At 43.9% G+C, this 26,859-nt stretch overlaps 1 protein-coding gene across 4 annotated transcripts in view; it reads left to right on the top strand.

Annotated features, from left to right (window-relative positions):
* The first annotated feature begins 1,409 nt into the window (after nt 1-1,409).
* CCDC141 (coiled-coil domain containing 141) overlaps nt 1,410-26,859 on the top strand; it is a 160,796-nt gene continuing 135,346 nt past the window's right edge. The window contains exons 1-3 of one of the 4 annotated variants that reach the window (XM_084800292.1): nt 1,410-1,426; nt 1,768-1,986; nt 3,871-3,993. In XM_084800292.1, coding sequence (XP_084656418.1) covers nt 1,885-1,986; nt 3,871-3,993 — 225 coding nt within the window. In that variant the 5' untranslated portion in view covers nt 1,410-1,426; nt 1,768-1,884. Of the gene's footprint in view, nt 1,427-1,582; nt 1,987-2,222; nt 2,309-3,870; nt 3,994-26,859 lie in introns of those variants that run through there. The other 3 variants (XM_084800293.1, XM_084800291.1, XM_084800294.1) reach the window with 3 other exon arrangements.

The raw sequence follows: 26,859 nt of genomic DNA, 5'->3' as shown, positions 1-26,859 counted from the left end.
CTGGCTCAGTTTGAGGAACTGTCTTTTAATATTCCGATGTGGTTATTTCTCCGATGTGGCAGCCTCAGCCCTGCCACAAAATCAAGACATCTAAAAACGTTCTACATTGTGGAGACCTTGGCATCTGCAGTCCAAAGCTTGCTCCTGCTGCTCCCTTCACGGTGTCAGGTGAAGTTTGTGCAGTCTAGGAACAGGGATCTTGGTGTGGTTCCCATTACACCAGAGCAGGAGCCAGATGCTGAGAACAGAAGCCCCAGGGTCAAGGGTGTACAGGACTCAGAGCAGCCATGGCACCCTCCTGGGGAAAAAACAACAACAACAAAAAACCGGCCAGCAATTGCTGACACCCATGTATGTGTGCGTGCATATCCCCACACATTTCAGCTGAAGGATAGTTTCGTAAACCTTAGCAAAGGAAAGCGATGTGCTTCCTCAGACCTCTCGGCAGCAGCCCAGAGTCTAACACAATTTAACACAGAGCTGGGGGGGCAGGGGGACAGCTTGTTAGACAGGTGGGGGGCAGGGGGGGTGTGTTACACAGGTGGGGGCGGGGGGAGGGCATGTTACAAGGTGGGGGTGGAGGAAGGCGAGTTACACAGATGGGGGTGGGGGAGGGCGTGTTACCCGGGTGAGGGTGGGGGAGGGCGTGTTACACAGGGAGTGGGTTCCTTTGGTTAGGGCTTTGTCCTCTGCTTTATCTTTCATTCAGAGATCTCTAGTGGTTTCATCAGATTTGGAGTTAGTGTCCCTGATGTGTTTGCCTCTGACCTCTGACCTCTGACTTCAGTCTTGTTATTTTCAGCTGTTCTCTCTCTGACAGGGATCCAACAGCTGCTGTTTAATACCACAGGCAGCTTCTGACACAGGCCGAGCTTCTAGCAATAGGATTAAACTGTGAGCCCCACTCTGATTTCAAGCTGGTTGCTTTTTTTTTCTTTTCTTCTTCTCCCTGTAGAAAGGGGTGGGGTGGGGGCACCTGTGCTAGCCTAAACAAAAGCAACAAAAAGAAACAAAATGTTCGCTAACAAACAAACAAACAAACCACATTTCTTGCTACAGTGAAAAGTAGAAGCAAAGTGATGACCATCCTAACAGCCGTTTCCTAGCTGAATTTGAAAATACTGTTCTGAAACCTGGCACAAAGAAATCCCAAGATGTGTTTTATTATTAAATGCTGGGTGAAATTTTTTTTTCTTAAATACCCCTAAGAAGCTCAGAGAAAAAGGTGACCATTCCACAGACTTCATTTGGCACACTGCATTAAGTTTTAGAAAAACAGATTAATCTAAAAACACTTTGAGCAACTCTGTGACTTAACTCCTTGAATACCAGAAATTTTAAAAAAAGAAAAAGAAAAAAAAAGGGGGGGAGGCCTTTTAAAACAGTTTTCTTTGCATAGAGAAGACTTGAAAAGATTGATATCCAGGTCAGTAACTCTCTAGTTTTAAAGTCCTTAGTCACAACTGTTTAGTTTCAATGACAAAACTAATTTGGGTTGTCAGGATGTAGGGTTTTTTTTTTCCATTAGCTATCAGACATCAGCTGATAGGCAAAGAGCTCAAAGCTGCCCCTCCAGTTTCAGATAATGGCAAAAATAACAGGCACTTAGGGTTACCATAGTAGGGGTGTGGCGAGCTCTCTCTCTCTCTCTCTCTCTCTCTCTCTCTCTCTCTCTCTCTCTCTCTCTCTCTCCTCCCTCTCTCGATAAGCTCAATGGGGCTGTCTATTTTTAACTTCCTGTTCTTTCCTTTTGGCCCGGGCAATCAGCGTGAGCAGAGAGCACTCCCTGAATGAGCCCCTGCACCGGGCAGCCTCCTGACATGACCAGTAGACAAGCCTCCTCACCAGGGCTGCTCAGGGTTTAAACCCAGTGTCTAAAGTGCCATGTCCTGCAAAGAAAGTCCCCGGGTGGGTGTTTCCACCACCACTGTCAGCTCGGTAGCTGTGCAAGCCGGGAACTCCAAGATCGTGATAGCCGTTGTCAAGGTAAACTCAGAGCTTTCTTTTCTCTGTGTGGCTGGGGCCAGGGTCAGGGGTGGGAGGGTTGTTCTTTGTGGTGTGTTGAGAACCCTAGAGGAGAACGCACACATTCACAGGACACAGCACAGAGCAGAAGGTAAGTAAATAGGTGACAGAGGACTGCCAAGTTTCAACGAGTTGCCGGTCGCTTTTCAGCATAGAAAGCCGGCTACAGGCACTTCAAACAAACTTCACTGTGTACTTTCAGTTTGGGCCTTAACGGCAAGGCACAGGTGACAGAGATTCAAGAACGCCGGGTGAAAAGTCCCGGTGGACCAGGACAGTGCGTGTGAGTTTTGAGTGGGTGTGATGGAAATGAGAGGAGGAGGGTCAGAGTGGGGCACTGTCGGGAGCAGCATGGAGAACGGGAGCCACTAAGAGGCTCCTGCAAGTGCCTCCTAGAACTGGTTTTCACTGGTACAGGCAGTGAGATACTTCTTCTACTGTAGGGGGAGGGAGGCTCTTCCACAGATTGTACACTCAACTGGCTCTTGAGAAGAGGAAAGTGCGGCTGCTTGGGCTTAACTGCGTGTTATGTCTGTTTGCAAAGATGGCCACACATCTTTGGGTTGTAGAAGGCGTCTATGATTTTGTTCCTCTTTGAAAGCATCATGAAAGATCCTCCCAGATATAAGCTTGCTCTTTAGATGATCTGCCACCTAAGGAATTCGTTTTTAATGAAAGCAAACCTGGCCAAAAAAAAAAAAAAAAAAAAAAAAGGAAAAAGAAAGAAAAGCTAGCAACTAGGCCTGTTTAACTTAATTGCTGCAAATTTTGAAAATGTGTAGGAGGAAAATAGCACTTGACACCGAGCAAAAAAAACTCACTATGGAAGCCTGGAATTCAGATTTCTGCTCAAGGCCCCATTCCAGCTGCTGGGAGACTCCTGCCGCACAAGGGGGACCTCAATTTGACTCCCTTCCATCCACTCCTCCACAGAGGTGTGGGTGGGAATGCCAAGGCACCAAAGCGGCACAGGTCAATATGGATGATGCTGTGGGCAACCTGCAGATTCCAGCAGAGAGGGAGAAGAAGCAAGTCTATGACTTTTTTTTTTCTTTTAAAGTAAACTTTTCCTCAAATTTAAAATACTCCTTAGAACACACTGACTCACGATGCTTAGGGATAACCTATGGGACAGTCAGAAGTGCATAGAACATATGAACTTTAAAAAAATTATATGGGAAAATACTTTATTTATTTATTTATTTATTTTGGTTTTTCAAGACAGGGTTTCTCTTTGTAACATCTCTAATTGTCCTTGACTTGCTTTGTAGACCAGGCTGGCCTTGAACTCACAGCAATCCGCCTGCCTCTACCTCCCAAGTGCTGGGATTAAAGGCGTCTGCTGCCACCACCCGGATTCTGTTTCTCAGAATGGCCACTCACAGTGCTCTGTCCAGCTCCCTTACTAAACTACCAGATAAAACACACTTCAGCCTCTTCAGAGAGCAAGGTCTGTATTGATGGAGGAGAAAAGCCTAGGTCTGGTCTGTAGTGAAGGTCGCATCCCACTTTACCTATGTGACATGTCACTAGTTTTCTAGAGTTGTTTTTGTGGGGCTACAGCTGTGTGGATTTATCCAGTGACTTAGAGATGGTAAATCAAACATCATTTAATGCACACATTTAATGCACTTGGGAATTTAAAGGACTCAAACCCGCATTCCATAAGAAAATTTGCTCTAGGAATAAAAGAAGACCAAGCCCAGGTTGGTTGTGCCTCAACGTGTTAGGCCATCCCTCTGGAAGGAGAAGAAAGTGTTCTTAGTGTATCTGGGAGTTAAGATTAGAAACTGAGAGAAGGGAAAGGCAAGAGAGAATAAAGTTTGTCCCACGTTTGACTTTCAGTGCGGCAAGTGGGTCCAACTCCAGCTGGCTGAATCGCAGCCGAATCTTCTGGAAATCGGGAGCAGTCAAGATGAAACCAAGAAACTGCTTCAAGACCACGAGCTTCTCCTGGCCAAGCTTAAGGTAAAAGTCTCACACTGGGCGTGGAGGCAGCGCTACAAAGGAAGATGGCGCCAGTTCGCAGCTTCCTGTGGTCCTTACCGCGGTGACCGGCTTCCGCGGGCTGATACGATGGTGGAGAAAAGCAGTGCTGTTGTTAAGCGTAGGCATCAGGCATGGGAAAGAAGTAACCAAGAGCTCTGTTGCTTGAGCGCTTGCCTTGCAAACGTGAGGGCCTGGGTTGGAGTCCTAGATAGAGTCCATGAGAAAACCAGGAGCAGCATGGGGGGAGCAGCAGCCATCTTCTTCCCTGGAGCCCTCTCTTCCTTTGAGTGCCCCGCCCCCTTCTCAGAGCACACACGAGCCAAACGTCCGTTGCTGTGGACAATCTGAAGCAGCCCTATACCCCACATCTGGGATTAAAACAAAAACATGTTCGCATAACATAACTCACTTTTTAAAGAACCCCAAACTCCCACCCCAGGCAGACACTCCAGGTGGGTGAACGCTGGCCCACAAACGTGGAGCATCGCTGGTAACTCAGGCAGCACACTCCTATGAGGACCAAATTCCATGAGAGTGCGAGGGTAGACAGGGAGCAGACATTGCCCCTCCCCCCAGGATGACATCACGTGCCACGTGGCTCCAGATCTCAGCATTTGCTCCATGATCTGTGGGATCCACTTAGAGAGGGCAAGCTGAAATAGAAACCGTCTTTAACATTTCCAAGACAACGACAGGCAGAGTGCGAGGTCCCAAGCTGCCCTCCTCTGAACAGCGCAGTCTGATGCCTCTAGTTCTCTGTGTCCTAAGCCTCACATGCGAGTAAATGGGTGTCTTTGTGAAGATCAAGAGGCTTGGTGAAGATTCGGAGTCCTGAAATGGTCAGGATGCTCTGTGTTGCCAGACTTAAATAACACTGACTTCTCTGAGTTTATAGGCAGAAATGCATACTTGATTACTAAGCCCAAGTCAGGTTTAATCTGCCTCTGTTTATAGACTCTGAGAAAAGTAATTGGTTGAGTCAAATTGAGAAGGTGAAAGATGGAGCAGTTTTGAGGAAGACAGCCTTTAGAATCTGATATTTGACAGCTCCTTGCCCTGGTGTCTGGGATCTGAATTGTCACTCAAGGTAGCAGGCCTTGGTCATGAGGAAGTCTTGTGTGTATTGAAAAGAAACAATACCCGAACAAAACACCGTTATGTGAGAGAACACTGAACGAGCAATCAAAAGACTTTTGTTTGGCTTCAGTTATGACAAACAATTCAAAGTCTTCCTGTTACCAAAAAAAAAGCTTGAATACATTCTTGAGCCTGCTGTTCTGTCAACCACAGAAACCCCCGCACTGTTCCCTGTCCACCCCCGAGGTTTGCTTCCCTGTGGTCATGGGTCCTCAGCTCCTTCCTGTGCATCTGCCAATAGCTGTTGGAGTTAACCTGGTCCTCAAACTACATTCCTCTCTCAGTTCCCACTAACTCATGCTGCCTGCCATTTTCCGGCTCCCTGATGAATCCTGGCTGGCGGCTGATAGTAGATTGGGTCTCTGGGGCTATGGCTTTTTGTCTCTCGTGTCTTCGAGAAAGCACAAGAAGCCAGGCTTCCTTGGGTAAAACAGTGTGGCCCTCCCCACTCCGTGCTCTTACCTCTATATCTGAATCCACCTTGGATCTCAGCTTACATTTTAACAGGCTCTATCTGCCTTTTAGGCCACTTTGGGCTCTGGATTCTAAATACCTGGTACTTTTAGGTCAGGCTCCAGACTGTGGGGGTGGCTACTTAAGTTTTCTGAGCTTCAAGCTGTTTATCTGCATAAGGAGAGGAGAGATCAGAGACTCATCTCTATTGGATTTTATTATTATGTGCCATGGGCTCTGGAGTCATTTTCAAGCTCCCGGCAAATGGGTCTAAAGAATAAACTCTCAAATAAAAAACTCATCTTGGCTTCACCTATGGTTCTAGTCCTAGCCTCTCATTGGCCACCTCTCCTATTCCCGCACCCCCCACCCCTGCCCACCTGTTTGCTAGTAACCTAGCCAGCTCGGCCCCCTAGCAGTTTAATTATCAGGCCCATCTTTCAAACCGTATTGGTATTTAAATTTTTGTTTAATGTTTGGAAGGGAAGGGGGAAGTTATCAAGGTATTTGGAGTCTATTTCAGATGTGCCAACTTAAAAATAATGGTAATTGAATCTCTCAAATGGATCCCAACTAATTTACTACCTATTATGTTATCAGGGTCACCATAACTTAACCTGCGGCAGAGCATTGTCGGCTCAGAGTTAATTGTAATATGAGGTTTTCAAATGAAAAGGATGTTAGCAGTTCAAGAAGCCAATCATATTTAATATTTAGTGTTCATTCTAGTTCTTTCTCAGCGTATAGAACTCTGCAGTATGTTCCAATTATAGAGAAAAAAGATTCTGGAAGAGGCTCTGCGAGGGAGTAGGAGTCAAGAGTGGAGCCCTTTCTGGTCGATTGTAACACTTAGCCTCTCCAGCATGAGGATATATATTTGAAAAATTAGGGTAATAACAGTTACCTTCACACCTCCAAAAAGAAGACGTGGGAAGACAAATGTAATGGCGTATGGAAGTCCGTGCTGCCTTTAAGGCAGACAGGAGCATAATTATTATGCTAATGATGAATATATCAGACTAATGTGACCGTTTACTAGAAAAGCTATTTTGTGCCTTCCACTGAAAATTATCTCAAACCTTCATAATGAAGAGTAAGGGGATGGGGCTGGGAACGCATGGTTTTCCTTAATGCTGGTGATGGCTGTGCCCCGAGGGATTTTTATTTTGCCTTCAGCTGTGTACTTAGCAATCCCACTGGAGTAGCCAAAGAGAAACAGCCAGAGAGAAAAAACACTTCCCTGTTTTCAGTGGTGAAAACAATCATGCGGAAAAGGTCTAACTCCCAGAGGCTTCTCATTCCCACACTGGGCTAAATTATTTCCAACGACAAAGAAGATATCCTGGAAGGAGAAGAGGGGACTGAAGCCGGTGAAGACCTGCCCGGGCTGCTATTGACTTTGTGCCCCAAAGCAGGTACAGAGTGGTTGATGGCAGAAACAAAGAGGTGGAAGGACCTTTGGGATGTCACCATCCTCAGAGCCTGCCTCTTAACTGCCTCTTTAAGGTGTACAGAGGAACTGGCTATGGTGCCAAGAGACTCAGGCACTAGCCTCTTGTTACCAGCATGTGACATTAGCCTTCACAGAACAACCAACCCTTCAGAGAGATTACCAACCAGGAACTGCTTTACCACTTACTTGACTCTCAGAAGGCTAGTGGTTCCTGCTTCAGGGGACATCTCTGGCTCAGAAGTGGCTAATGTTTATCCTATTTCTGGCTACTGATCTAGAAACAGACGTGCTATGAAAAGAGCATGTGAGTAGTAACGCCAAAATCTTCATATTAATTAAAACTTGCCTTCAACGAGGGATAGTGTGAATTGCTGCGTTTAGCTGCAGTGTTTACTCAGAATGCATTTAAAAACATGTTTTTATTGCACCAAAACATAAGCAATATAAAGTTCGCCATCTTAGCCACTTGTATGTGTACAAGTCAGTAGCATTGGTTGCATTCAGAGTACACAACCATCAACTGTGTTTTTTTTTTAAATTGGTCACATGGAACAGGAACTCTGTACTCTCATTATTGCCTCTCCTTCCTATGTAGTCTGCTTTTTCTGTCGATGAGTTTGCTTGCTCTAGACATTACATATAAATGAATAATATATTTGACTTTGCATGCCTGGCTTGTTTTCTTATCATATGATATTTGCATATCTTTTGTACGAGAACTTCACTTCTCCTTGAATAACGAACAGCAAAGAGTGGATGTTGAATGATGACACACTGTAACGGCTGCGTAACCCTTATCGGAAATGCTTGGACCCGAAGTGTTCCCGCTTTTCAATTTTTAGGTTTTTGAAATACTTGTATAAACACAATGAGATATTTTGAGCATTGAGCCCAAGCATATGTGCAATAGTTCAGATAAACATACAGAAAAAAAAATGGTGACTCGGTGTTTTTAGTGTGCCTGCATTTTGACTGTGGCCTGTGGTATGGGTTGATTTTAGGTATGGAATTTTCCATTTATTATGTCATGGCTGTGCTCAAAAAGGTTTTGATTCTGGAGTAGTATGTGTACTGGTTAGTTTTTTGTTTTTTTTTTTTAACTTGACACAAACTAGAATCACCTGGAAAGAGGGGTCTTCAACTGGGAAAATGTCTATCAAATTGGCCTGTAGGCAAGTCTGTAGCGGTGTTTTCTTGATTAACGATTGATGTGGGAGGGCCTAGCCTGAGGGTGGTATCATTCCTGGGGAGGTGGTCCTTGGTTGATTAATAAGACAGATAAGCAAGCCATGAGGAGCCAGCTAGTAAGCGGTGTTCTTCCTCTGTGGCCTCTCAATCGGTTCCTGCCTGCTAGCTCCTGCTTTGATCACTTGCCACGGCTTCCTTCAATGACCGACTGTAACCAGTAAGCCAAATACAGCCTTTCCTACCCAAGCTGGTCATGGTGGTTACCACAGCAACAGAAAACAAACTAGGGCTATGTGTGTATGTTTATGTGGATGTGTGTGTAGGTATATACACACATGTGCTCTGTGTGGGAGCACAGAGGTTGACATCATGTGTCTTCCACCATTGCTCTCCGTGTTAGCTTTTGAGTCAGGGTCTCTCACTGAACCTGGTGCTCGTTCATTTGGCTAGGCGGCCTAGGCAATGAGTCCAGGGACCCACTGTGTCTACCTCCTGGCACTGGAGTTACAGACATGGGTCAATGTGCCTAGCTCTTACATGGGTACTGGAGCTTTGAACTCATATCTTCATGCTTGCTCAGCAGGCGCTATTACCAACTGAGCTCTTATTCTAACCACACGTTTTGGAGTGCTTTTGATTTCAGATTTTTGGATGAAGGATATCAAATTTGTAAGACATTTTGTTTAGTTACCTGTCTGGGGGGCACATGGATTTTTCCCTCTGTGTCTTCTGTAAGTCGTGCTTTATTCAACACTGGCATATAAGTATTTGCTCAGACACCTAACTCTCTAGTTGTTTCTGGTCAACATGTGGCAGTGTAACTGCTGGATCGTATGGCATTTCCATGCTTAGGCTTGGAGGAAAGGCTAAAATATTTCCCCTGGTAGAAAATAATACATTTGCATGGTGCAACAGTTGGCTTTAAATGTCAACCCGCCACAGCTGAAACCACTAAAGCAGGGAGCGTCAATTCCAGGCTCTCTTGATCAGATTGCCTCGTTTGTGCAGTAGGTAGCACGCCAGTCTCGTCTCTATCGGATTGGCCTGTGTGTGTTTGTAAGGAATTTCCTTGATTGCCTTAATCAATGTGGGTGTGGAAAGACACACCTCAAATGCAGAGGGCATTTTACAGTAGCAGCCAGGATTGGGGGGAAGGGGTAGGGGGGAAAGGGAGGCGGAGAGGGAGATTATTTGCTTTTTGCTCAGTTGATCCTACTTCTCATCAAGTTTATTTGCCCTGTTGCTGCTGTTTCTAATTCCTTAGCTGACGTTAGAACCAGCTTTTCCAGGATTCTTCGGTCCCAATCTATTACCAAAGGCCGGGAGGGTTACTGGAGAGCTGCTGGGCCTCTGTCCACCTTGGAACCCTGAGAAGCTGGCTCTAACTTAAGGAGGCATCTGTCGAGCTTTCTAGTTAATGTTCTAGGAAAGCGAGGACACTGTGCTACCTGGCTGGTGAGACTTCGGTAAAGCAGTGGCCACCATTGGGGAAGGAAGGGCTCTTTCTGAGGCCTGTGTGGGCTGCAAGCTCTCTCCTTTCTCTCTTCTGCTTCTGCTGACCAGGCCAGACATCTCCACCTGGTAGAATCAGGCTACAGTTCAATCCATGACAGCTGTGTCACCAGTCAGTGCTTCTTGTAGGCAGGCTCCAAGGTGGCGCCCAGATTCTGGAGGTTGAAGAGGAAAGCCAGAACAGTCTCGTCTTCCAGTTCCTCTCTACCACTAATGAGAGCAAATGTCTCGATCCATACCTGGTCTTGATGTCAATTTCCTAATCATTATTAAAGGGAGGCTCGCAAGTGGGCTTGCATTTTGGTGTTCTGGTCATGGAAAGCCTCTGGTTTAGTTTTCAGGGACCATTTTGATGAGCTCAGTGAGAGAAGGGAAGGACAGAGCAGGCGTTCAGAAGAACTCCTCTACTGAAGAAACACCAACAAAAGTTCTCACAGCTATGAACCACTGAAGTTTCTGGGTGCCTTTGCTCATTTCGTTTACAGTATTCTAGCATTCAGGCTGTTTCCTTCCCTAGATATTTAGTTCCAGTGAACAGAACATGCTATGGAGTGACCCAGGAGGCTAATTTTGAATAGCATTCTTTAGAATTAGAAAATGCTGTGGACAATCTGGTAAAATGCTGTTTTTAGAAGTAGAAGTGAGAGATTATCTTAGCCCATTCGTATTGCTAACACAAAAACCCAGCAGAAGGACTTACAGAGAACAGAAACTTATTTCTCACAGTTGAAGACACCTGAGTCCAAGATGGTGTCTTACTGCATAGCCATGCAAAGAACAAGAGAGTTGTGTCTTCACAGGAGAGGAGGCAAACCAGGACTACATTGTCTCTCCCTCAAGCTCCTTTACTGGCACTGGCGTTACTCAGTCTCTAGAGCAAAAAGACCTCACATCCTAGCCTCTTCCCATACTGTTGTATGAGAGCTTACATTTCCAACATGTGAATTTCGATTTGAGGTAACACATTCAAGTCGTAGCAAAAATGCTAATTTAGCAGATTTCTGAGAGTCCACAACTTGTTTCTGTGAAGCAGAAATTGAAGGAGCATCCATTATTGATGAAATATTGATGTGAGCTCATTTTTACAGGTGCAATTTAGGAAACACAGAGATGGAAGATTCTTAGCTCTTGGCTCAGGAGTAAGCCCTGGGATCCTTAGCACAAGCTGAAGGAGGGGCCTATGGTGGACATGAGGCAGACACCATGGTTATCTATAGTCTGCACGTCCTGAGAAACCAAAGGACACTGATTCAGTAAGAAAGAGAAGCCTCCTCATCTCTGTAGGGAACTGACCATGTCTGGGTTGCAGTGGGTACAGACACCTCTTCTGAGAACTCTAGGAAGATCCATTACACAACAAGACTCTGCTAGAGAAGAAATGCTTTAAAGTACTCAGCCGTCCTTGGATGGAGGGTCAAGGTCTGTGTCCCTTCTCTCTGGACTGAGCAGGCCCCTCTCCTGCTTGGTCAAACAGAATGCAGCCTAGCTGAAGCTGGGGTTTTGTGAGGGCTCCAGCTTCAAGAGACTGGCTACATTTGTACTCCACGATTTAGAACTGTGACACTTAGCCCACGCTCCACAGGTGACATCTCATCAGCCCTGTAGAGACCCAAACAGAGATGTCGCTGGGCTCCTGAGCAGCAGATTGGCGGGTTGCCCAGGTAACAGATAAGCAGCTTGCCAGCCCTGGGAGGGACTGTCCAGCCCCAGTTGAGACCCCACCATGTCTCTATGGACTTCAGAACGCCTTCCCTGTCTCCTTCCCTAACTGGGCAAATAAGTGACGGGTTCAGGCCACCTGAATTTGGGGTAGCTTGTGACATAGCAGCAGGGAACGAGGACAAAGGGCATCATCAGGCGTCAATGCCTTCTAAAGACAACGAAGGTAGCATTCACACATGAATAATCACAAGCAGAAGAAAAGGAGAATTCTTATGGAGATACAGTTGAGACCAGATACAGTAGGACTAGACTTCTCTGAAACAGAAGCTGGTGTGGAAGGACTAGTGAGGGCAAATGGCACCTCCGAGGTGTGTGTGTGACTCACTTCTTAAAGGATTAGCGAGTGAACATGCATCCAAAGATTATATCTGTGATGGTGCTTGGCTGTTTGGTGCACATCCCACTACAGCTTCAATATCAGGAGGGAAAGATTTATAATTAGAACTCTACACACACAGATATGCACAAAATATTATATGCAGACGAAGGATCGATTCTGTCAGGGAAATCCGATAACAGTTGATGAAGGAGGTAGTTGTTTCTGCCTAGAAAGTGAATAGGAGTGGTCCAAACACCAGAGACAAATTCAAAGGGCAAACCATAGAGTGGGTAATAAATATTCACAATAGATATGACAGTTAAGGGTTATGTGTTTGTGTGTGTGTGTGTGTGTGTGCATGCGCACATTTTGTGTGTATATGGTATATGTGTGTAATTATTCGTGTGTGTGTGGTCACATCTATATCATGCCTGTGGAGGTCTGAAGACAATCTTGGGTGTCACTTTTCACCTTCTACCTTGTTTGAGGCAGATCCCCTGTCATTCACTATCTTTTCTCTGCCTATCTTTGTGTAGGATCTTGGGGCTGAGAGATATGTGCACTACTACTATATCCGGCTGGCTTTCACATAGGTTCTGAGATGCCAACTCAGATCGCCAGGCTTGTCCCACAAATACTTTACCTACTTATCCATCTCCCCAGTCATAACCTCACAGCCTGTGACCTATAAAGAACTTACTTGGAAGACAGCCTTCTGTGAAAATGCAATCTTCAGCCAATGAAAGTAGACCCCATAGCTCTTATTGGCAATGACAAAGAGGCGGCTGGACTGTGGCTTGGGATCTGCCAGTTCAGGAAGTGCGAATGCATTTATGCTGCAGAGAGCAGGTGCTAGAATATGACGTGCCATCTCCACTCTTCATCTCCAAATACGCTGGGTCTGGTTACTTGTAGGACAGCAGTGTGCCTTTCGAGCTCTAGCTAGAAGGCGACAGATCCTCCTGTTAGGAAAAGACTTCAGTATGCATTCTACCTAAGTGAAAATGAAGGAATCCTTTGTTCTATTTTGCTCGTCACATCTCTGCCTATTAGCATTAGCCCAAATGCATCTTTGCCTTTAATAAATAAAATGTATACATGTGCAAAGTTCAAGAGACCTTCAGATGACTTGGCTTTCTCATTCAGATGACAAATCCGTCTAGCTGGTAGCCATCAGAAGACTAAGGTAAACTTGAAACTTCACAGTTAGCCATGTCTTCCCAACTACTTGTCCCTCCCAGTCTCTGCACCATAGCACGCTGGTATGTGGGATTTTGATCTCCTGCCCAAAGAAAAAATTCAGTCTATCAGGGGATTATAAACAAGTTAGTAGAAACAATATAGAGGGGCCTCTTTCTAACTTGCTTGGACTTGGAACCAGTAAGACAAATGTTCTAGTCTCACTCAAGTGGTTGGGGCGAGTTCACACCCATTTTTCCCCTCCTTGTGACTGTCCCACTTAACTGAAGAAACACAGTGGTGGGGGAGAGCATGGCCCAGTGAGTTAGGTTCAACCCTGGCCTTTCAGTTTCTGCTATATATCTCAGCCACTGACTTGAACTAGGAAAGCAAGACGTCAAAAAAGTGACCCCATAGCTCATATCATACTGATGGTGGTCTGGTTGTCTCAAAAGAAAGCCCACTATCCTGTCACTAGACAGGGAGCTGAAGAACTGGACACCTCAGGTTCAACTTTATAGACTATATTCTTTTCTCTGTGAAGAGACTCAAAACACACCCTGAATTTGCCATAACTGGAACTAGAGAAATCTTAAGCACCCAAGGCTATTGCTTACTACTTCCTGAGTGCCTGAGTGTTTTTGGTCCACTGGTCCCATAAGCTATTAAACTTTTATTAATGTGTTGAAAAGAAAATGCTTTGCTAGAGCATCACACATCTTTGAGCAGAGATAAATAGGAATATATAATATAAAGTGCAAGGGCAAGCCACATTTGTAATTCAAAGTGTGGAGGAGGCATGTGTAAATTTTAGGGAGTTAAATGCTTATCTAGGAAAGAATAAATGCTCTAAATTGATCTAAGCTTAGGAGACTAAAAAAATAAGGGAGCAAATTAAAACCAAAGCAAGCAGAATGGGGGGGGGGAGGGACTACAAAGAACATCGATCAATACCATTGAAAACAGAAACACAATAGGAAAATCAATAGGCCAAAAGCCAGCTCTTTGAAAAGGTCAATTAAATTGATGAACCTCTAGCCAGACCAGGAAGGAAAAGGAGAGAAGGCAAAAATTACCAATATTAGACATGAAAAGTAGGTCTGACTATGGATCTCACAGTCATTAAATGTATAATGAGAAAGCGCCAAGAACATCTGTATGTACATGAATCCAACTGCTTAGATGAAATGAACCGAGCCCTTGAAAGCATAAATTACCAGACCTAATCAAAAAGCAAAATAAAAAGAAGCAAGTGAAAGTAATTTAATAATATGCTTAATTTACTCCAATATACACAAAATATTGCCATTTAGTAAGTATTAAAACCACAGATGAGGTATTGCATCAGCCCAGTGAGATACTGTGATTGTAACCTACCCCTTGCAAATGATTAAGGGTCACTGTGTGTCCAATATGGTAGATTTGAAGAATAAAGGAGTCTAGACCTTGGAATTTCTCTGCCTTGTTTTCTAGCTCCAGGGGAACTTAAGAACGAGTGAGTCAATGCCATGTATGCCCTGAAAAAGAAAAATAGTGGCCTGATATTTCTGTCTAGGGAACTAAATTTTTTTTAAAAAGTAAATTATTTTCAATCATAGATTTTTGTAATTAATTAGTGTTATTGAACATGGTTAGAAGAGGAATAAAAATATTTTTTCTAATATAATGCTTCTGAGAAGTATTATACATAAGGGTATGAACATATTTGCATCTGTGTCTGAGCAGTATGTGTATGTGTTTGAATGAATTTGTGCATGTGTCTCCTAACTGTTGGAAACTGTTTTTTACTTTAGACAGTAATGTCTTTCCAACTACGGGAGAGATGGCCAGTGGTTAAGAGGGGGTGTTCATTCAGAGGACCTGAGCTAGAGTCCCAGCACTCACATCAACTCACATCTAGATCCAGGCGATCCGCTGCCTCTGGCCTCTATTGGCACCTGCACTCACCTGCACATACCCCCAGATGGAGAATCACATGCACGTACGGCTAGAATTTAAACTCTTTAAAGCAAATAGCAATGATAGCTTGAAATGATACAGAGAAAACTGTGTTATTACAGTTTAAAAGCCACCAGCAGACAGCAGTGATTAAATGGTAAGCTGTTTGCTTCCAGCTTCGGGAAGCACCGCTGCACATTTCATTAATGCTTTTATGTGTAATTAATTTGTTGTCTGTTGCTCATTCATGGCTCACATATTGCTCAGTGGATTTCGTATGGTTATGTTATGCAATGATAACATTAGTGACTAAATGCAATTCCGATTCTAAAAATAATTTTTAAAATGTTTTGCTTAATTATGCTTAATTCTGGCTAGCAGATCATTAAAGATCCTGTTTTTGAGTGATGAGTATTAAATAGCAAGTCAGTGTGTACTTTCTGTATTTGGGAACCTTGGAGCTTTCTGTATTGCTTAATTCATTTATAAATATTTCACATATGACTAGTTTTCCTTCATGTCATAGATAATGATCCAAAATTTGAATAATAAACAAAAGGAGTAGTACAAATATTACTGGAAATTAAGTGTCTAATAACTAGAGTGTTCCATCTATTTTTTTCCCCGTTTAATATTGAGGGCTTTGGGCTGGGCGTGGCGGCACACACCTTTAACCCCAGCACTTGGGAGGCAGAGGCAGGTGGATTGCTGTGAGTTTGAGGCCACAAAGCAAGTCCAGGATAGCCTACGCTACACAGAGAAATCCTGTCTCAAAAAACCAAAAATAAATAAATAAATAAATAAATAAATAAATAAATAAAATTAGGGCTTTGGGAAAAAAGTGAACCACTGTTGGGATGTTACGTGTAAAATAGGGTGAAGGTTGAAATATTTGCTGAAGTCTCTCAACCTGGCTGGCATTAGCATCACCTGGATGCTTCAGAAATGAACTGGTCCTCAGGCCCAGAGCAGGAGCTAGGTACCTGGAAAAAGTGGTGGACAGTTAAGATTAGGAATTCTGGATTTTTTTTTTTCTTCTAAGAGAACACACACACACACACACACACACACACACACACACACACACACACACAGAGTTCTGTATCACTTGAGATTTACGACTGGACTACACAAGAGCTTAACAAAGTATAGAGAAACAGAACATTTTCCAATTCTGATAGTCCCATCCTATGCTAGTCATTAGTCAGTCATCAGTCATAGAGGGGGTTTGGGTCAACCACTACAAAGCTAGCAAGCAAATGCGGTGGTGGTGGTGGTGGTGATGGTGGTGCTGCTAGTGGTGGTGGTGATGATGCTGGTGCTGCTAGTGGTGGTGGTGGCGGTGGTGCTGGTGGTGGTGATGATAATGATGATGATGACAATGACAACTAGTTAAACTCGAAAATAATATTTCCATAGTTGATACGGTTTCCACCAGCTTGTCAGTCCCTTGTGTTCCTGTGTGTACGTGGCTCAGAGCTGGTGCACAGGGGGCTATAGATATGACATATTTAGTAAGTTCTTCCTTCTCCTTGAAAAGCTTTAGAGGTGATCATGGTTGTTTCCTGTACCACCTGCTGTGGCCCAATCATCCTACCCATACTGCATTGAGTATTTAATCCTTAAGTCAGTCTCACATGATAGGAAACACATGTAACAGACGCCTAAACACATTCAGAAATGGCTAGTGACCAACCCCACAATGGCTTATGCCAGGTTAAGTTATCGTAGATATTGTGAGATAATATATGAAAAACTGCATGTTACAAAGTGCTGAAGGATGGCTTCAGGGAAAAGACAGCAGCTCAAGAGCCGAGAGTATATTTGGATCCTGAAGGAAGTGACGTGCTGGGGTTGAAAGTCAGCAGCTATGAAGAACACTGAAGTTAGGAAACTTGCAGAAATATTAAATTAAGTGACCCAGACCCAGGAAAGCAAAAGTCATGTTATCTCTCGTTTGCAGATCCTAACTTTTAATGTCTCTCTGTATATAATTAAGGTGGTTGGAGAGCACGCATAGAATATTAAGCTAGACAGGAGAGCATGGAGCTGGGAAACAGGAGGTACTGAGAATAGGTAGGAGAGGTCAAAAGGTCGCGCAGGATGTTAAAAACCGAAAGGTGCTGTTAGAGATGGGAAGGGCAGAGAAGAGCGGAGGGGCATAGGAGCAGATGAAAAGGAAGAGCAAAACCAAGTTTTGTTCAGGGGGAAAAAGACACAATGAAACCGAGTTCTTTGTATGCTAATTTTTATGAATACTGTATATATAAATAAGGTAAATATTTTGGTAAAGGCTCTTCTATATTTTAAAATGAAAATTAATTAGAAGTCAAAATGTTTCTTGGGTAGCAATGACTTAGTCCGGCATAAGCCATCGTGGGACCGATCACTAGCCGTTTCTGAACCTGCTTAGGCGGCTGTGAGTATGCCCTGTGCTGTGAGATTGCCTGAAGGTTCACATTTTAAGGACTAAGCATTAATGAAAAGCCTTGTCAGCGCATCGAAAGAAGAGATGCCATTGGTGAGGAGGAGGAGGAGTTAGGCTTCAGCCAGAAAACAGGGTACACTGGGCTCCAGATTGGGCTTAGTGGTGGTAGCCGCCCGAGCAGGGGCAGATTTGACAAAATGGTTTCATGAGCGTTTCCTTTGTAATTATTTACAAGGTACACTTGAATGGGAAATGTCTCAACTTAAAGATGTAAGTGGAAGCTATTAATGCTGAGACTTATACTACAGTTCCGAGGGATAAAGCAACAGGAATCAAATTTAAAAGTCTTTGATAGAGTAGTTATCACAGTATGTTTGTATAGTGGGAATGACTTTTTTTTTTGCCAGTGAATTATAAACATATTTCAGTCTCTATTTTACATAAACAGCAAAGGGAATACTCAAAGATTACCCCACACCCTTAAGCCTGTAGACTAAAAATAAAAGATACCCCACTGACATCATCACATTACCGCCCATATAAAATAACCATATCCTATCTACGTGGTCACCGCTGCCTTCGCTAGATTGTCTCAGGGGCGTTATCAAACACAAAGGTGCACGTGTCTGGGGAAAACAAGAACGGGAACCAAGCGCAAGAGCAAGCCCCACTTCCTGGTATCTGACTGCTCTATTCACAATAGCAAGGACATGGAATTAGCTCAAACATCCATCAACAGATGAGTGGATAGCAAAAATGTGGTTCATATATTGGAATATTATTCCACTCTAGAGAAAAATGCAACAATGAACTTTTTAGGGAAAAAATGGATGGAGTTGGAAAATATCATATTGAGGTAACCCAGGCTCAGAAACACAAATGCCATACTTTCTTTGTTATATGTAAAGCCTAGCCTCTAGTGTGTGTGTGTGTGTGTGTGTGTGTGTGTGTGTGTGTGTAGTCATGCGTACAGATGTGCACGCACCTGTGTAAGTATATTTTTGGAGTTCAGAGATGAACCCCAGGTGTCATTCCTCAGACGCTGTCCACCTTGTTTTTGGAAAGTTGTTTCTCATTGGCCTACCTACAGCATTTCCAGGTAGGGTGGGCAGTCTGTGCCGCAAACCCTTGGGATCTGACTGTCTCTGCCTAGCCAATACCGGATTACAACCACACTACTCAAACTTAGCTGTTTTTATATGGATTCTGGGAATCAAGTCCAGGTCACTATGCTTACTCAGCAAGCTCTTCACCCCTGGAGTTATTTCCTTTGCCTCAGCTTGTAACTTTTTTTTTTTTTTTTTTTTTTTTTTTGGTTTTTTGAAACAGGGTTTCTCTGTGTATCCCTGTCTGTCCTGGACTCGCTTTGTAGACCAGGCTGGCCTCGAACTCACAGTGATCCACCTGCCTCTGCCTCTGCCTCCTGAGTGCTAGGATTAAAGGCGTGCGCCACCACGCCCGGCAGCTTGTAACTTTTAAAACAATATGTGATTAGTTATATGTGAATGGATGTGGGCTTAGTTATGTGTGAATGGGTGTGGGCTTAGTTATGTGTGAATGGGTGTGGGCTTAGTTATGTGTGAATGGGTGTGGGCAGAGGTCTAGAAACTAAATAGGGAACCATGAGATGAGAAAAAGAGGTTTCAAGGAGGAGGCTAGGAAGGCTTGTCGAACCCGTGTGATCTGAAAGTAGAAAGGGAAATATGGGCCATGGTGGGGACAGGGTGACCACATGGGGGAGTGACCACATGGGGGAGTGACCACATGGGGGAGTGACCACACGGGGAGTGACCACATGGGGAGAGGGCAGAAAAGCAAGATAGGGAGAGCAGGGATTTGGTTAAGGAGGATGAAACAAAGTGAAGTGTACCTGAAAACAATAAGGGAACACATCCGCCCTTAAAAATAAACTTAAAGGCTGGGCGGTGGTACACGTCTTTAATCTCAGCACTTGGGTGGCAGAGGCAGGTGAATCATTGTGAGTTCGAGGACAGCCTGGTCTACAAACTTAGTTTCAGGACAGCCAGGGCAATGCTTGAAAAAACCAATAAACAGACAAACAAACAAATAAAAATGAGATGAGACTATGGAAAATCAGAGGCAAAAAATATCAGACAGATCATATGAGTATGAGGGATAGGAAATTCCAAGACAAAAAGTATGAAATACCATTAGAAATAGCAGCACACTGCTGGAATCTAGTGTTAGATTTGACAGCCAGGAAATGGTTGCTGTCCTGGACTTCTCTAGAACATTTCTTCCTTCTGCGATTGGCCATGTTATCCTCTGACTGCTTTTTATAATTGGTCATATCTCTATAATCTACCCCAGGATCTTTTTCTTGTTGTCTTGGTTGTTGGACTATGAGCAGAGCTCCATCTCTGAGTCCTAGCCCTGTGCTGGGATTATATGTTAAATACATGTTTATAGAATGAAATAAGGACTGAACTAATGCATATCCATTCCATAACTGGGCAAAAGAAACACACAAAAATAAATCCAGATAAAGAAATACGCTAGGGATGACTGGAGTGGTACGCACAGACCTGTGCTTCTTGAACTCACCAGTCGGAGGGTTTGAAGAATCAATAATTAATGTATAGAACATTCTAGTTCCTAAAACACATGGTGGGACTGATTAATTATTAATACTATTAGTGTTTCTGATTTGTATCATTACTCTTCTAACTGAGCTGGAGGATGGATTTCCAAGTGAATTATTGATATCCTCATTTTAGAATGCCAAAGCGGCCTCCCTTGTGAAGTCTTTGCTGAGCTCTGCCCTGATCTTTGCCCATCTTTCTCCACAGTGGTCCACTTGAGCTTCTCAATACACACTTGTTATATGCAGCGCATCTCACCCGAATGCTGGGTTCGTGTACGCTTGGGCTGTGCGATGTGCTGCTAGCGTGGCTTACACAGTGTTTACACCCACGTTGTCTTGTGCACCTGAAGAATGCCAATTCCTTACCCCACATAGGGTAAGACTCCAGTCAAAGAAAGGTGTTCTGTAGTTGGCACCCTTGGCTCTAACATTTAGCCCTGCTTGTAACATTGGCTTACTTGAGTTTTTATATACATGTGTGTATTTCTCACAATACTGTGAACTTTCCTCTGGGTAGACACTGTGTAGCAATACTAAATTATTATCTAGTTAACTTTTGTCTAAACTAGTTGTATGAATTTTGAATTTACACCGTGACCTATGGATGAAGATATTTCAGCGGGCATTTATTGATTATTCTGCATCAACTGGCTTTTAAACATTAAAATTAAGTTCAAATATAAAATATATGTAAATGTTTTATTTACTCATCTTAAAAATAACCACGGGAGATAACATCTGTAAGAGACAGTACCTTATTGGTGGAGCCTGTTAGTCCTTCCTGTCCAGACCCAGATCCAGTGTTGTTTTATTGTGGTATAACTTCTGGGACTGCTGATCTCGCACTATTTCATTTTCCACACCTCTAAGTGTTTCACACCTCTGTTTTCATACCCACTCATAAGGTGGGTGTGAGGACTCTAGGGGTTGAAAGAGTTAGCACCTATAAGACGAGAGGCACAAATAATGTGTTGAATGATTTGTAGCCATGACTGTTTTAGTTTTCTTTTTCCATTTCCATGTAAATGTAGTGTATGTGTGTACATGGTGTGCGTGTGCATATACGCACACTGAGGCCTTATGTGGATAAGCAGAATCACCATGGCTGTTCCAAAGTGTTCAACGAGGAAGCCCAGAGCTCACTGGTGCGGCTCCTTCTGCTGGCTAGCCAGCTTACTCTCGGGACCTCTGTCTCTACTTTCAGAGGCTGGGGTTACAGACAGGTAACTATGTATACTGGCATTAGGGGGCCTCTGGGGGTCCACACTGTAGCCCTCAGTACATTAACCACCGAGTTTTCCCCGCAGCTTCATCAATATTTTTAATTTAAAAAAATGAATTTTTTATATGTGTATTTGCCTGCGTGTATATATGTATTTGTACCATATGTATACTTGATGCCCATGGATGGCAGAAGAGGACATCAGATCCCCTGGTACTAGAGTTTGAGTTAGAGATAACTATGAGCTGTCATTGGGTGCTGGGAAGTAAACCCAGATCTTCTGGAAGTGCAGCCAGAGCTCTAAATGTCCGAGCTCTCTCTCTAGTTCCCACCCTCTCGGTGTTTAATCCTCATTTTACAAGTGAGAAAACTAATGCATGGTCCACCTAAGTTACTAGTCCAGCTCTGACGACTAGGAAGCGCTTGTCCGGGAGCCCCGCCTATTATGGCTGCCGTCGTGTCACACGCAAACCCGTCAGTCATTGGCTGGACTGTAAGAACCCGCTCACTGAGGAAATGTGTAACCATGACACGAGTCTGTTCTCACCAGACTCTGCAGGACCACGCAGTAATAGCAGTGCCACAGCTGTGGGTCTTATATGATGCAAGAAAAACCAGGTTGCCATAGCAACAGTAGGGCTGAATTCTAGCAGGCCAGAGTCCGTCCTGTCTGCCTGCTCTGTGCTTGCCATTGCGAGGACATGAAAGAAGTGTAAGAGGCACTCCTGGCTGCTAGAAGTCTATAATGTATAATGCATAGAAGACAAAATGACCCTGTGAGGTCCACGGAGCAATTAAGTAGCTGCAATCACAACATCAGGGCTCAAGATGATTAATTAAGTCCCCAGATGAAGGATGCTGAGAGTGAGAGCACCATAGGCAAGTTTCGGGGTGAAAGGAAGTTAATTTAGCTGGAGTCGTTTCAGGGAGAAGGTGGCTTTTAAGGACAGCTTTGAAATAATGGGGTTGTCTGTCTCGGGGTAAGTGCGTAAGAGAGAAAAGTTTTTGGAAGGGAAGAAGAACTCTCAGGGTCTGGAGTGGCTGCTTATGCTTTGCTGTGCTTTGTCCTGAGAACAGATGTTAGCTTATTACTTATGTTTATTTATTCTTCTCTTTGGTACAAAAACTTCCTAATGTTCTAGCTTTCATCACGTCTTGGAGAATATGTCATTCTCTTTATTGCTGTTTTTGTTTTTGATCAAACCTGAAGAGTTCAAGTTACCCAGTGAAACACACAATAGCATCCTTGATAGTCTCCTGGGGTCTGTTGTTTTCAGTCACGCAGAAGAGGGTAGAACAGCAGGGAAGGTAGTGAAACCTAAACAAGTCCGAGGGTACAAAAGTTCCCTCCCAACAGCAGAAAACACTATTAAGTGCCTCAGCTATACACCTGTAGATGATTTCTAATTACATTATTTACTTCAATTCACAGAGCAGACCTGCGAGAGTCATTTATATGCAAATGCAATGTTAGAAAAAAAATTAAGAAAATGCATTTATGGAAAGTAATGGTGGAGAGGTTTGGGGTTCATTTGAAATGTTTCTAAAATACCATCTTTTACTGCATAAAAGAAATGTTTTTGAATAACAATTATGAAGCAGTAAATTGAGAGGAAAATATCTGATTTTATTAACATTTAATTATGCAGGGTATAAGTCTTGAAAGATAAGAAGTTGCAGCATTTTCATTATAATGGAGTTGTTTGTGGTCCTTTAAGCAGTTCTAGTTTGAAAAATGACATACACAAACTCACACACAAAAAAAGAGTTCTTATTTGTTTTTAAATCCAAATGGACTGGTGCAATTGTATGGTCTTAGAATTTTCCAGCTTTTTGTCTCTCTGTCATTGCTATGTGGCTGGCATTTCCTACTGACAACAGAACATTTGATATTTCACTAAGTTGGCATTAGCACCCGAAGCCTTGCAAAAGAAAGCGTGGCCACGCATTCTTAATTACCCCAGAGCTGTGGTTTGGCTTTCAGGTGGAGGCTACTGGAGGCTTCCACCCCAGGCTTGGCACTCAGGGTTCTCAGCAGCCCGTTTAGAACAACCCTTTCTAACGGGAAGCGAGCCAGAAACCAAAGGCAGACCTTTGTGTCATGTGCCAGCCCGGCTCAGGGGCAGCCTTACAAACAGGGAGTGGCGTGACCACCACCAAGCAGCCATGCATAATAGGTTTTCATAGCCAGAACTGGGAGAGGGTATGTTACTTCTCTCTCACCAGGAAAGTGTTCGGAAGTCAGAAAGTTGTCTGCATACATCAAGCATGCACCCAAATTCAGTATGGCTTACAAATAAATGCCTAACCAATGCAAAGAGCGAAGGGGAGACATACGCATCCTGTAAACGGCAGTCTGTGATTTCCATGGTATTTACTGTCATAAATACTTATATTTCCATTGCAGTTAATAATGACGATAATGCTGTATAGCTGACCTATGGAGCTAGGTGCTGTGCCACACAATTTGACAAAAAATAGTCTCATTTTAACAGTATTATGAGGAAATTATCTTTATGTATGTGTGTGTGGGGGGGTGGCAAGACTTTTAAGACAGGGTTCTCTGTGTAGCCTTGGCTGTCCTGGACTGTCTTTGTAGACCAGGCTGGCCTCCAACTCACAGAGATCCGCCTGCCTCTGCCTCCTGCGTGCTGGGATTACAGATATGTGCCACCATGCTCGGCTAAGGAAAGCAATCTCAATGCCTCTTTTCTAACTGTGGGCAGGACCAAACTTCCATCCTGGCTGCTTGGTTACGCACTCCTCTTCCCCTTTCACTCAAACCTAAATCTTACGCCAGTGCCCTGGCTGCCCATGGCGGTCATTACAATTACACCCCTTTAATTGTTTATCTTCCCATGGCCATGCTGACTATCCACCACCATTCTCTGATCTTCACTACTACATATATATTTTTTTCAATTTGGGTATTGGGGATTGTGGCTGAGCTAGCTTGTCGGGGGCTGCCAGGGTAGCCAAGCTTTCTCCCTAAAATCTCAGGTAACAAGGGAGGTAGAGTATAGAGGAGGTCAGGGTGGAATGTAATGGGAGTGCTTGTTTCTCTACCCACAGTCAAACAAAGGGCGCTTTCTTGATAACCCAAAAGAATGACTTTGGTAGAGGAATGTGTGGCTCAGAATGGGCCTGGACAGGAAACACAGGAGCAGGTAAACATAGGAGGGGCCTCTAACCATCACCTCAAGTCACAGCAGCACAGCCTGCTTCCCTAACACACACGCACTCCTCCATTTCTTAAGGCCTGGGGTATAATTGACTGTACATGTGTGAGGCTGTCACAGAACTGAGACAAAGTCCAGCAACTCAGTTATATAAACGTGATGCTTTCTGATTCAGCTTTCAAACTTCCTGGGTGAAGGGGAATGAAAATATGGTGCTGCACACCTTTCATCCCAGCACTCGGGGAGGCGGAGCCAGGTGGTTCACTGTGAGTTCCAGGCCAGCCTGGTTTAAAAAGTGAGTCGAGGACAGCCAGGGCTACACGGAGAAACCCTGTCTCAAAAAAAACTTAAAAGGAGGGATGAAGGGAAGAAGAGAAGAAGGGAAGAGAAAGGAAGAAAGAAATCCACTTGGATTTGTAACATGGAAATGTGATCTAAGGAATCCTGCATTCTAAGTGGCAGAGGGAGAAGATCTTCACTGCAAATCAATCTGAAGCCATTTCTCATGTCTGACCTATTTAAATGACCCTCTCTAGGAAGTAGTCAAGATTTGTCCTCATCTATTTGAATTTTTACTGTAATCAATATTGATTATTAAAGTATAATTGCCTACTGTGGAACAGTTGAGAACAGTCGCTGTACTTTGGTTTGTTTGTTTGTTGTTGTTGTTGTTGTTGTTGTTGTTGTTGAGACAGGGTTTCTCTGCCCCACGGTGCCTGGTTGTCATTCTAGTTTTGATATGAGGCAAGTTATAAAGAAGATAGAATGGGGAAGGAGACGCACAGTGGCTGATAAGTAACTTTGCTCTCCTGTTAATTGCCAATCACTTTTCTATATGAAGTGAAGAGTATGTAGTTAAAGTGGAGTTAATCTCACAGAAAATAGAAATGATCAGGCTTGGGCAGCAGCAGTCTCCATGGGTTAACAGTGAGGGCTTTTGGAACAAGTGCTTTTCTCTTGTCACTGACGTTCACGTAAAAGAAGCAGAGGCTACAGGACATTTGCTTTTGTTAAGATAGAAGGTGCGTATTGGCAGTATAGGCCAGGAGCATGTTTTGTTGACTGACTTCTGAATCACTGGGTGAGCCGTCAAATATTCAGAATATGTAGATAGAAATATCTGGGACATTCATAAAATATTTTTGGTGTTTGTTATATTAAGCATTTGGCTCAAGTGGGACTTTTGTTATACATGGCCACGTGGGCTTGGTGGGCACAATTATATTTTTAAGTCACTAAATGGTGGTTATCATAGCCAAAGCAGTACTCTGAACCTGGAGCTGTGGAAGGCTAAAAGACCAGATGGGTATAGGTGCTTATAACTGAGTAGAAGCTAGGCTTACATTTTTCTGTTTTTCTTCTTGTATGTGTGAGTGTGCGTGGGGTGTATGATACACATATGTGAGTTTGTAGGTGCATGCTTCTGTGTGTGCCTATGTAAAGGCCAGAGCAAAATGCTAGATGCCTTCTCTTGTTCTCTGACTTATTGCCATGAGGTCGGGGAGGGGGGTATCTTCCAGTGAACCTGAAACTGGCTTTTTTATAGGCTGGCTGTCCAATAGTCTGTTCAGCTCCACCTGCCTCCACAGCCCCATGCTGGAGTTACAGGCACACGCAGCCAAAGCGTGGGTACTAGCAATTAGAACTCAGGGCTTCAGGCTTGCAGAGCAAACACTCTCACCCACGGTGCCGTCTCCTCAACCCACATCCATCTCTTAAGAAATTATTATTAACTGAAAGACAATATGGAAATGGCCTATCTGCTCAAAATGTGAATTTCAAAATAGAATTTCACTTGGCTTCGCTGTTGACTACTCGCAGCAGCTATTTTCTCAAAGTTGAAAGGTCCAAACACTGTGTGACGAGGAGCACAGAAGGGACAAGACAGGCCTCGCCTTCACCTAGCAATCCAGAGAACGCATAAGGCGGTCACTCCTGAGTGTTTATCTAGTGCAGTGAGTGCTACATCCAAGAAAGGAGGGTGGAAAAGGCAGAGGCATCCGCAGGAAGAGGAGGTACTCTTGGCTGCTGTGGGTAGAGGGCCTCACGGAGGGGTGGGATTGACATTGAGACTGGAAGGCAAACGGGCTTTTAGATAAGCGACAATAAACATGGGGAATGTTCTAGTTAAAAAGAACAGGAAAGGCAGTGGATCCCCAATGCTACATGCGAGAGATTGACAAAAAAATAATTAAATTCAACTACTTACCGTTCCAAAAATGTTCATTATTCTTTGCCTCCAAAGGTCCTAAACTAATTACTTTCCGCTCCCTTGGTAAAACTAAGGTGATTTCTATAAACAAAAGGACTGCCTGCTTTGGGTCCAGGTAGGCTATCCTGTCAGGCTAACATATGCAGGATGTGCCACATCTATTTGGGCTTTGAGTAAATTGCTATTCAGGGCACCATTTAATGCTCCGCTGAAAAGAAAGTCTGTAATCTTTTTTGTGCTCCGTATGGCAGCTCAGGTAGTGCAATGACCATAAAATATGCTCTACTTAAAGTACGAC

The sequence above is a fragment of the Acomys minous genome (assembly GCF_964271855.1).
Source record: "Acomys minous genome assembly, chromosome: 10".
Lineage (NCBI taxonomy): Eukaryota > Metazoa > Chordata > Mammalia > Rodentia > Muridae > Acomys > Acomys minous.
The sequence above is the reverse complement of the archived record's forward strand: the minus strand, read 5'-3'. Positions and strand labels throughout refer to the sequence as shown.